The sequence below is a fragment of the Cinclus cinclus genome, chromosome 20 (assembly GCF_963662255.1).
Source record: "Cinclus cinclus chromosome 20, bCinCin1.1, whole genome shotgun sequence".
NCBI lineage: Eukaryota > Metazoa > Chordata > Aves > Passeriformes > Cinclidae > Cinclus > Cinclus cinclus.
Genome location: NC_085065.1, coordinates 3,406,490 through 3,418,925, shown reverse-complemented (window position 1 = coordinate 3,418,925; position 12,436 = coordinate 3,406,490). Strand labels below are relative to the sequence as shown.

General features: G+C 54.8%; 1 protein-coding gene across 1 annotated transcript in view; it reads right to left on the bottom strand.

Moving 5' to 3' along the window:
* The window catches only part of LOC134051941 (heparan sulfate glucosamine 3-O-sulfotransferase 3A1-like), a 29,354-nt gene extending 17,760 nt beyond the window's left edge, over positions 1-11,594 (bottom strand). Inside the window, exon 1 of the mRNA XM_062506061.1 lies at positions 11,041-11,594. Coding sequence (XP_062362045.1) covers positions 11,041-11,594 — 554 coding nt within the window. The remainder of the gene's footprint in view (positions 1-11,040) is intronic.
* Between the last annotated feature and the right edge of the window lie 842 nt (positions 11,595-12,436).

Genomic DNA, 12,436 nt, shown 5'->3' with positions numbered 1-12,436 from the left:
GGAGCAGGTAGATCTGTATCTGCCATGTCCTCCAGCAGGAATATCACCAGGAATAACTGGCCCTGCCTCAGCTGAGGCTGTTATTCACTCCCCAAAGCTCCTTCCTGACCCTTTTCCTTCCCAAGTACCATGGCTTGTGGCTCCCAGCACGGATGTGCCTGGAGCCTCTGGCACTGCCACCACTGGTGCTGCCAGGGGAAGAGAGTGGGACAGTGCCCAGGTCTCTCCCTGCTCCTCATCTCCAGCATCCTGCTGGAATCCATTTTACAGCTCTGGGCTGGGAGTGAGCTGGAAAAGGTTGGTCAGGGCAGGAGTGAGATCATCTCCGGGTTCCACTCCTACATCTGGAGGTGTGGCAAGTGCCCTCTCCCTGAGGACAGCACGGGCACGGGATGGCTTTCCGTGCACTTTCCTCCCAGTGCGTGCCATGTGCTTAATGGCTGGCCTGGGAGACCAGCCAGGACAGAGCTCCCTCTGGACATCTCGGCTGCTGCATCTGTGGAAGCTGAGGGGTCAAACAACTCCTAAATGCATCCCCCACAGGCTGACTGCAGGGATGGCAGCACCAAGAACGGGGACACACCCAGGCATCAGCTGTGACCAGTGCTGTGCTGTCACTCGGCCAGACAACTCCAGTGCAATTAGGAAGCCTGGGGCAGATGAAGCTGTGAACTCCACGGTGCAGCCCCCTGGAAAGGCACAGCTCACTGACCCTGTCACATCGCCCCGTGGGGACAGCAGGTCCCAGGATGTGACAGGGGGCCACGACCCCCCTGTGCAGGCAGTGCAGAGCTCAACCTGTCCAACACCAAACAAAGCAGCCGTGGTGCTGCCCAGGGCTGACCCCGACCCGGGCACTGGCGATGGTCAAACTCAATTAGCTGCGTGTTCTGCATCTGGGTCAGCCCGGGCAGCCCCTCCCCAGGCTGCTTTCACGTCCTACTAAACCCTTCGGGAGGCTGTTCCAGAGGATGTGCTGTGCTGGGAGGAAGGGTGGCCGGGCCAGGAGCAGGCAGAGCAGCATCACGACTTGTGACAAAGGCAGCTCCGGGCGCCTGTGCTGGGATCACATCCTGGGCACGACAAAACAAGGTTTCAGCTCAGTGTGACTCCTGTGTCTGAGCCTCTGAGCACCTCGTGTCTGCCTGTGGTCAGAGCAAACACAGCCCGGGCAGGGCAATGCTGTAGGGACAGATCATGGCTCTGTTTCACGCTCACCGGCTGCAGGAAACCCATCCCAGCCCTCCCAGCTGCACCTTTAGCAATGAGCTCAGTGTTTTGGGAGTTCATCAGGCCCTAGCTCACCACCAGGCAGCTGAGTGTGTCCCAAAGCCTCCTCAGCTGCTCTGGACATGACACAGAACGTGCTGTCCAGGCCATGGCAATGCCCATGCTGGCCCCCAAACCTCTCTCTCCTCAGGTGCCCAACAAAATCCTGTCCCTGGTCCTAAGGAGGGTCCAACTGAGCAGCTGGACAAGAAGCATTTGGTGCTCTGCAGGACACACATTGACTCTCAGCCATTCACACCCACCCACAAACTGTTTTGGGGGTTTTTGTGCCTGCTCAGAAACCTCTGGCAGCCCTTAAACCCAGGCAGGTTTGCACAGGGCAGAGGAGTTTGGCTACTGCCCTGCAGGCAGCACAGGAGCTGACAGGGAACAGGGGTTTGATGGTCATTTCTCCCAAATTACCCAGACCATGGTGCAAAGTGGAAATGCTCCCTTCTTTGCTATCAACCACGTGATGCCAACTGCAAAAATTCATCCCTGCACACCAGCTGGATTGTTAACCAAACAACACCAACCATAATTTCCCTCCAGTAACAGTTATGGGAAAATGAGCCTCCCTGGGTGATGCTGTGATCCACAAGATAATTCCTGTGCCAGCAGCAGGAGCAGAGCCCTGGGTACCTCCCAGATGAGACTTGGCAACTCCCTCAGCTGGACTTTGTTTCTTGTCCATCACACTTAGCAGCTCCTGTGCATTGTTCTTTGCCAAGCACTTCCAGAACCCTTTTTAGATTCTTTTAGCTAAAAACCTCCTGTGGCAGCCAATTTCACAGCTTAATCTCACGCTGTTTGAGAAAGTCTCCAATTCTGCTTCTTTCCAACCTGTTGCTGATAGTACAGATGGAGACAAGAGAGGGGGAGGAGGGACACCCACTGCCTCAGTAGCCACCCCATGAAATCTCCTCTCAGAGGGTTCTGGAGCCATGGAATGAACATGCACAAGCCAGGGCTCCCCAAGCCCTGCACAGGACGTGGCTGTGCCAGCTGTCAACCCCAAACCATGCTCCTCTGGCCCAGCTCTGCGTGCCACTGCCTGTGCTCTGCTTGCTGCAGGCAATGAGATTTTCCTTTTGTGTTTTTATCCTCCTTTAGAGGTGATGAAGGCTATAACAACCTTTGCCACACACGTACAAGAATGCTGAATACCAGGCAAACATTTACAGATACTCATATTCACACAGCAGAGCTCAGCAGTGCAGGAGGACGGGATTATTGCACAATATTCACTTTATGCCTTGCTGTGACATGCAGCTTTTGCGTGCAGAAAAACCTATTTTGTCTTTCAGAACAACTACTTTGTAGCAATTAAAAGCCAAACACCCCAAGCCCTCTGGTGGGGCTCTGCCCAGCAAGTCCATGCACAGGGAACAAAGGCAACTGGAGCCAACTGAAAAGGCAGAGTTTGCTTTTAGGGGCAGAGACCAGAATTACCCAAGATGGAATTTAGCCCACATGTGGGGATTAGCACCCTCAACCCTTGTGAGAGGCATCAGGGGAACTTTTCCTGACCTTCAGCACAAGCAGCAGCTTGAGGAGCAGCCTGGAGGATGTGGCTGGTGCCAAGGGAAGCTCAGCACACGTTGAACACCCATGGTCAATGCCTGTCCCAGCCAAACTCCCTCTCACCACAGCCAGGGGACATCAACACTGGCTGAACACGTGCCAAGAGGTCCCATGTGCTCTGCCTTACTCTGCCAGAGGCTCCGGGTGCTTTTCTGCCTCTTTCCCCATGGGCAGAGTGGAGAAATTTCCTCATCCTCCATTCCATCAGTGCTGCTGATGGCCATGGCATGGCACCAAGCTGCCAAACACCTGGGATGGGATGGGATGGGATGGGATGGGATGGGATGGGATGGGATGGGATGGGATGGGATGGGATGGGATGGGATGGGATGGGATGGGATGGGATGGGGCTTTGCCAACATTTTCTATCAGCAAGGTTTGGGCAAATGAGAAACATGCCAGATGAGGCCACTGACCCAGTGCTTGTGTCTCACAGAAGGGAGAGCTCCCTCACCTGTGGCTCTGGCACATCACCCAGGCTCCTCCTGCCATCACCAGTTTAACCTATCCACATCACAGCATGTTAATGGCACAATACTAACTGCATCCACTGTTTCCCCCACCCAGGCCTGGGGACCCTGCTGTGGGCACAGGTCCCCCAGGAGCAGGGAAAAGCTGTGCCTTGCTGCACCTGGAGACCCAGGGACCTCCCAATAGCTTCTTAATGAGGCCCAACCCAAAACTTGGCAAGGTACAACCTGGAGTCCAGCAATGCTGGAAACCAACGGGATTTAAAGAGCTATTTTCCAACTGAGGGAACAACTGCGGAGCCAAAGTGCAGCTGCAAAATGGGAAAAGCAACATGTCCTGCTGGCTACAGGGGCCTGAAGCACATCAGTCCTGTGGGGTCACTGACCTGCAGGGTGTTTTGGGTGGCTCAGCTGAGCCAGGCACCTCCTTGGCACAACATCTCCCCTGGGCATCGCATCCCCAGCCTTCCACTCACTAACTCTGTGCTGGAGGAGTCAGGAGCATCACCCAGGTGGGAAATCCAGATGCTTCCTCACTTGTTCTACTGAGCCAATGCTTGGGATTTCTCCCTGTAATTAGGCTTCCCAAAGAGTCCAGTTCAGACTGTGCAAAAATGTTTAAATAATGTCAGAAGATGCTCTGTGCTACAATACAAGAGCTTGAAGACAGAAGTGAAATGGTAATGACAAAATGCAACACTGAGAGCAGATAGGAACACACAGAGCCACACATGGAAAAACACAGAATGCAAAACTATTGATCTGGTGATTTTCCATCAAGGGCTTCCCCAGACAGCTTGGTTTATGGGAGGGAGCCCTCTTCCAATGGGCAATGGCAGAACAAATCAGCCTGGCTTTTTGCAATTTTTAACAAAAAAAAAAAAAGACCCCACTGGAAAGAGAAATAAATAATTAAATCAATAAATAGCCAGCTTCCCATCATGATGTTGCACTTGAACCTGAACATCTCTCCCCAGGGATGATGTGAGAAGGGTGGTTGTGGAAAGAAATTATCCAACTGCTAATATCCCATCTTGCAGCCACCAGCTGTGCTCAGGAACTGCAGTCCAGGGGTAGAGTTGGGAACCAGGCAGGATCTCACCAAATCTGCAGGAGTTTGGTGCAAGAAAGGTCTCCAGATGCCTCGAATTGCCCCAGCAGGAGTTTCTTATGTGACACTTGGACACAGATGCTTGGCCATGGAGAAATCAACCACACGAGGCTTCCAAAGCTCCCCTGGGGCAGCAAGAAGTTTCTCCTCTATCTCCCACCAGAGATGTACTCAGCAGCCTGGGGGAGTTTGAGCAGGGATCTTCATATCCTGCAACAGATGGTGTTGCAAGACAGAGAGCACATAACGAGTCTCCTCACTTCCAGGAAGCAAGAAGGATGGTCTTGTCATGCACGAAGGGAACCGGCGATTTCTTCTGCTGAAAGATTTCCTCCTGCAGAATCACATTATTCAATGGAAGAAATGCCAGGAATAATTCACTTCCTCCAGCAACTCTATTTATACTCTCACTGCAGGCACCATCCTGCTCACGTAGCTCCTGGCACAGGGCTCAGGTGGGCACAGTTTGGAGCTGAACATGTTTAACCCCAAGCCATGAAAAAGTGAATTTTCCAGGAGGTGGGTTATGCAGGAGAAATACAGAAACACCAGCCACTGTCACAATCCCTAGGATGATCCCAGACCTTGCATGAACACCCTCATTGCCCCACTTGGGGTCTTTTAATGGGGTAAGACCCCCCTATCCAACCCCAGCAACACAAATTTAACTGCAGCCTAATTCACTTCCCTCCCATAATACCTGCACATAATGAGAATTTGCAAAGATTTATGGCCACAACGCCCGCCCCTGCTGCCCCTCACCAGCATCTGCTGTTTCCCTGTTAAAGCAGTTTGAGTTATCCCAGAATTCTCCAGGGAAAAAGCATAATTAGCATCTCAGGAGTTTCAGTGCCTGCGTCACACAGGGGGCTCACGGGGGGTTATTCTCAGGTTTTCTGATCATTGCTTGTTTGCTCTGAACTCTCTGAAAATGCACCAGCTCCCTTCCCCCTCCCCAGACCTCACTGCTCCCATTATAAACTTCAAAAGGTCAGGGTGAAATCCAAGCTGGGCTGTGGTAAAGACATCCTGGTGGTGATGGCGTGGCCAGAGCATGGCCCTGGACCCAGACTCGATGGAATGATCCCCAGGAGCCCCCCGGAGGCAGCAGGGCCAAGGCAGCAGGACAGGCTACGTGCAGGGATGGAGACTCACTAAATCTGACTGGAGTGCTTAAAGCAGGTCAGTCTGCTGCTTCTCTAAAGTTTATCCCAATTTTTGCCATAAATGAGCTCTCACCCCAGCCAGCTGCAGCTTTGTTCTGCTCTCCATGAGAGTTGGCTCTGAGAATTTTACTGACAACATCTTGGACAGCCAAGGCCATATTTTCACAGTTGCTCAGCACCAGCAGACAGGGCCAGGGGAGCTCTATTTCCAAGCATCTCGGGCTGAGGCAGAGCAGAAGGTGGGTGAGAAAGGTGCTGTTCTCTCCAGGACTGAGGTGTGAAGCAGTACTGAAGAGGAGGATGGGTTTATAGACTTCAGAATCTCCCCAATTTACCCCTGTGCAGACCACAGCACCTGGAAAGAAGAGTCCAGTAAAATCTCAATATTTCTTTTGATGCTTTCCCATAGATGTGTGGTTGACTTCTCCTAATATGCCAACTCAGGAGCTCAGTCCATCATCAGGAACAGATACAAACCCCAGATACTAACTTCTCCATTAACAGAAAACAGAAGGGAGATGTAGATACAAAATGCTTGGAAAAAAACCACCAAAAATTAAAAACCCTTTGGGGTCTATTTAAGGAGTAAGAGTGGAAAGAGCCCAGCCCTGGCTCTCTGCAGGGAGATCTCGTGAGGAGTGCCTGTACAGTGCCATCCCTGGACACTCCATCCACGTGCACAAGGACAGACAATCAAAGCTGTGTCAAGGCTACAGCTGCTCTGCCAGCAGCTCTGGTGGGGTTCACCTGCTCAGGGTGGTATTGAACCCCCCAGACTCCCAGAAACTCCTCGTGTCTGTGCTGGAGAGAGGTCACAGCCCAGCCCTGCTGGTTCCATCCCTGCAGCACAGGGCAGAGACTTCCCCTTTACACGTGGGCAAACTGAGGCACACCGCAACATCTCCCAGCAGTCAGCACCAACCTCCAAACTGTTTCACATCTCTACTGAAAACCCTTGGAGTATCCAAGTCCAGGCAGTGGCAAAACACGTGAGCACCAGAACCAGTTACTATCTTATATAGACTCAGTGACTCCAGCCCTGATTTCACCAGCATTTCCAGCTCCTTTCCCCCCTTGTTTTTCCCCAGCAAAGAAAGGTCACTTCAGCCAGCCACAGACCCACCTCATCCTCCATCTGCAGGGACTCCTTGCCCAGGAGATCCATGTGGCCCAATCACCACTCTCTGTGCCAGGCTCAGCCCATCTCCACCTGCTGTTTACAGTGAATTTGCTGCACTTTGAGGCCAAGACCACCTTTTTGTTTCCTTTTTGCACAGTACCTGGCCCTGCAAGCTCAGTACAGGAGGTGTTTGATTACACAGCTAATACATAAACAAGGACCTTGATCTCTTCAGCATGTGGCTGTCCAAGGCTGCAATTTCCAGAGAAACTGCTGCAGGCTGTGCTTGATGCTATTAGTGATTCAAATGTGTTTGGGAGATTAGATGTTCCCAGGACAAGGAGAAGGTGCTGCTAAACCAGCCCTTCCTACAGGCAGCACGGAGTGGAAACCCAAATAAACTCAGTGTCCAATAACACAAGTCATGTTCTGGGCTGGGCACACCCTGAACTCAGTCAAAGAGCTGGTGTTTCTCGCAGAAGCAGCAAGGATGGCTGAAGAAAAGTGGGGAGATGATCACTTCAAGGCAACTACTGCTACAGCACCTCCCTCGTGCAGAGGGGTTTGCAACAAGGTCTTTGCTCCTGAAGGCCACCCCAGTCCTGCTCCACCTGTAAATTGTATTCACTGCCCTGATGTCCCCCTGACACCAACCACACACTCCTGCCCCCTACACCAGCACTCCCACCCTGCCTCCCACACTTACTCTATTCACTCACAGAATGCACTGCTGGATTGCAAAGACTCAAAGCCCCTGCTCCAGGAGCAGCCCGACTCCTCCATCCCCAGGCTCTGATTTCACTCTGGTTCTAGGCAGAGGATGGGACACAGCTCCAGGGGGGATGCAGCTGCTCACAGCTGCTGTGAGCATGTCCCCTCCCAACAATACTCCTTTTCCTCCACCCCAGACCCCTTCAGCATCTGAGATTACTCTCTTCCCTTTGACTCAGAAATATCAGGGATTGCATAGATTACAAAGTAGCCAAAACCAAAACAAACAATCAAACAAACAAAAAACCAACAAAAAAACACCTTGGAAAAAAAAATCCCAAGAATCCATTAATTAGGAGTCAGAACTCCCCAGCTCTGGAAGCATTGAGGAGGGGAGGAGCAATACTTAGGCTCCCAACCTGACGGAGTAACTTTGAATTATCTTTCATCTTCCCCTGGCTCAGATGTAATCTAATGACATTAACTTGGCTTCACTCTAGTGAAAGTGGCATTGGTACTACAGAGGCAGGGAGATTAAAACATATGAAATAAATGTTCCTGGGGTGACTGACAGTATAATGGCATTCCAACAGGCAGCTCAATCAGTACAAGACTAACAAAAGATCAGAGGGAAAGAGGCAGATCCACAGTATCACCCGCAAACACAGATATTTTCTTTTAATGTAGGCTTTTTTTTTTTTTTTTTTAACATGACTGGCTCAGCCCCTATTCTTGGGAGTTTTCCCCAGGCTGTACAGCCGTTTTTGGGTGGGGGTTGGCAGTTGAACTCTATTAAAGCCCATGCTCACCTGCTATTGAACCCTGTTAGCTCAATAGCCTTGTTCAGGACCGGAGCAGCAATCCCAGCACTGAAGTCAATGCGAGCATTGTGGGCTGCCCCCTCCCTCCTTTTGTCCCCACTGGATGAGGGGACTCCAACCCAAAACAGAAAAAGTTCCTTTGGGCACACATCTGCCCTTGATATTCAACCCACACACAAGTGTCACATCACCAAACCTATCCCACGGATGGCTTTTACCAAGTCAGCTCCTCGGGGGGACAGCTGTCCCTTACCCAGGGACAAGAGCTACACCTCCTCGTTGCTCCAGCTGATTTCCTGGGTGATGCTTCCACTATCTGTGTGGGACCCCAGCAGGTGACCTGCACGTCCCCAAACCTGTGCCTCACCTGCCTGGCTGCTCCAGGAGCATCACCCCACTGCTGCAGCCACAGCTCGGCCGCTTCCCCACTCTGCCAGGGGAGCAGCTCTTTTGTGTCCAGGGGGAACCAGGGCTCTCCTCCTGCCCGAAACCCCACAGCTACCCCGTTCCCGTGACGTCCCACCTCCGTGCTCCGGTGGCAGCAGCATCAGCTCCAAAGGCTGCCTGCCTCTTCCATTTCTGCAACAGCCACCAGCTTTTGTTCCCGGGGCCAAGGCACTGGCTGCCTGTGCCGGCTTCCTGCGGGCGCTGAGAACAAACCCGAGTGTTTATACCTTGTAATGACGCTGTTTAGTCTGAGCTGGGAAACAGCAGCGAGCGTGAAACCCAAACCTCTGATGCCAAAGATAAGGAATCGGGACCTCTGGCAAACATCTGGCCATTTCCCCAGCACTGAACCCTCATCAAAGATTACAACCAAGCGTGCAGAGGGACAGGTAGTTTTTGAAATGAGTATTTGTAACAGGCTGCTAAGTGGTGACCAGCACGCTGGCACCAGCTCTGCCATCGCGCCGGGACTCTGTGTGCTAGCAAAGATTACTCATACAAGCAAAGCCAGCAAGATTAGGTCTCAAAGGAACAATCCCATACAAAGAATTCACTGTACCTCAGCCTCCACAGGGCTAATAAAAAAATAAAATTAAAAAAAAAAAAAAGATGAAACTCAACTCAGTACATCAAATACCAGAACAAACAAACTGCGGCAATTAATGGGAGCGCTCGTGTGCCAACAGCTAAAACATGATGATTACACAAACAGCGCACGGGGCCGCACATCCAATGAATAGGAGCTGCAAGATCAAGACCAAACCTCTGGAAAATTATATCCCTGACACCGAGGACTGCACCATGCCCTAAATGCCTGTGGCTCCTCCTCTGTCTAGGTCTGTGCTCCTCGCCCAGGGACTGCTTCCAGAAGCAGGTCTATCCCACTGCCATCTGCTCCTCAAAGCTTCGAGAGCATCTTTGATAAATGAGCTTTTCTGCATATCCACCATAAATTTCAGTAGATGCCACCCCACAGCCATGTGTTTATTTCTCAAAGTCAAGACTTAATAGAGTTCTTGAGGTTTTTCAGATTAATTTTTTAACGTTTCCTTTCTGCTACAGGGTCAGCATGTGGAAATCAGATGAGCACAGGCTAAAAATATAATTTCGTAGACAGCTTCAGCCCACACAAAAGGAAATCTTTCTTCTCAAGAGAACCCACACTTTGCAGCCTGCAGAAACCCAGCGTGTTTCTGACTTTGGCGGATACACAAGGAAGCTCATCCCTTCCACGTGTTAAGACTTTTACATAAACACTCGGACTGTCAGTACTACCCTACTCCACATTTCAATGCTGTCACCACAACCTGAGCCAAAATCCTCTTCTTTCTGCTAATAGCCGGGTTTTACATGAAAGTAAAACAAGCTCCAGGGGCACCCAAAATCCTCGCCTGTTTGCTAGTTCATTCAAGAAAGCCACAAACACAAGACACACTTCTCGAGACAGCAGTTCCATTCTCACCTTAACCAAGCCCTCCTGTAGGAATCTGCCGGAGGGACGCTCCTCTACTAACTTTAAAACACACAGCAAAAAAAGACCTGAACAACGTCACCGAGAACCCTCTCGGCTTTAACGTTTACTGGCTTGTTTAACAAAACACGAATTCATTAAAAGAACCACCCGAACGACCTCTTGCTAGGATTCTGTAGGCAAGGTGAGCATGGGGGGGGTGCGCTCCTGGAAGTGACATTTTTGGTTAGTCATTACTGGGATGCTGAAACATGTACTTGGGAACTGGGGAGTTTTGTCCACACTGACTACAGTAAAAGCAGATTCTTGCGGCTGCAGCGCTGGGCTGGGAGCTGCGGGAGGCGATGATCCGATGGGGAGGCAGCCGGGGCTGCGGCTGAGAGCAGTCAGCCACTTGTTTTGCGAAGAGCTGGGGGAGTTATAAAGGTATTGGGGGGCCTGGCCTTCTCATGGCAGGGTTTAGCTCTGCCTCAGCATCCCCGAGCAGTCCTCAGGGCAGCGGGGCACCCAGCGCTTCTCCCTTTGTGCGCCACCCGCCTCGCAGCGGGCACCGCCGGAGGGACCGCACCGGGCGGGTGGGGGGACTCAGGAACGGGGAGAGCCGCGAGGGGATGCGGGGAGAGGAGGGCTGGAGGATTTGGGAGCAGGCACGGAAGAACGGGTGGAGCGAGGGACTGGGTCGGGGGGGGGAAGAGTGCTCGATGAAGACAGGGGCTGGCGGGGCGGCTGAGAAAAGGCTCGGCGGGTGCTTCGGGGAGCGAGGACGGGGCTGCCGGGAGCAGCGGCCAGCGGAGGGCACTGGCGGCTCGGCCACCGCTCCATCCCCATCCCCATCCCCATCCCCGGCCGCGTCCCGCCACCGGCCCGTACCTGTACCAGGCGAGTCCCCGCTCGTAGTTGCGGTCGAAGAAGTGGGGCTCGGCGCCCACGGCGCGCACGTCCGGGTGCACCCGCAGGAACTCCAGCAGCGCCCGCGTGCCCCCCTTCTTCACGCCGATGATGATGGCCTGGGGCAGCCGCTTGCTGCCCTCGCCCAGCAGCAGAGCCAGGGTGCCGGCCGTGCCCGCCGCGCCGCCCCCGCCGCCCGAGCCGCCCGCCCGGCTCCCGCCGCCCCCGGCCGGCGCCTCCTCCTGCCGCCGCCGCCGCTGCTTGAGCCGCTGCAGGAGCCGCTTGCGCCGCGCCGCCGCTGCCTGCCAGGGGGGCAGCTCGGCCGAGCCGCCCAGGAACTCGCCCCCGCCGCCCTCGTCCTCCTCGGATGCGGCGCCGGCGGCGATGATGGGTCCGGGCAACGTCTGGCAGCGGTCGGCCAGGCAGTAGAAGACGTAGAGGGACATGAGGAGGGAGCAGAGCATCACCAGGAACTTCTTGAAGATGCTGCGGGGCAGCGGCTCGGCGGCGGGGGCGACCGCCGCGCTCACGGCCATGCTACCCCGAGAGGGCGGCCGGGCGCCCTGGCCATGCTCCGCGGCCGCCCCCCGGCGCGGCCCCTCCGCGCCGCGCTCCGCCGTGCCGGGGGGCTGCGCGCTGCCGCATCCCCGGCGCTTCAGGGGGGCATCCCCCGCGGGGGACAGGGGGAGGGTTCGGGGCAGCGGGGAGCCGCGCCCCCCGCCGCCGCCGCGGGGCCGGAGGGGACGCGGTGCCGGGGCTGGACGCGGGGCTTCCACGTGCGGAGCCCGCCGCGGAAAACTTCGGCGGAGGCATCGCCGGGCGCGGGGCGGAGCGCTGCCGGCGGCGGGGCCAATGGAGCGGCGGGGGCGGGGGGCAAAGCCGCCCCCGGAGCGGGCGGACCCCGCTGGGAATCCGCGGCCGAGCCCTTTCGGGGGGAGAGCGGGGGTGCGGGAGGGTGTCCCGGAGGATGCGGGGATGCTCCGGGAGATGTGCCGGAGGATGCGGGAACCCCCCGGGGGGCTGTGCCGGGGATGCGTGCGTGGCCGGGAGGTTGTTCCGGCGGTAGACGGACGCAGGAATGCCCCGAGACTGTGCCCGGAGGTGCGGGGCTGCCCCAGAAGCTGTCGCGGAGGGCGAAGGGACGCCCTGAGTCTATCCCGTAGGGCAGGCAGGAGATCTAGGAACGCTTTTCTAGCTTTTCTCTCTGTGCTGACTGCTCTCCAGCACCAGCGGGACATCCTGCTGCCCGCGGGGAGCCGCTCTTGGCAGCCGAACTCCGCAGGACTTTTCTGTCCGGGACGTGCAGGGCGATTTTGGTGTTTGGCTGACCGCGCCGTCCACCTGCCTGTCCGTCCACTCAGGTTTTTAGAACGAACCC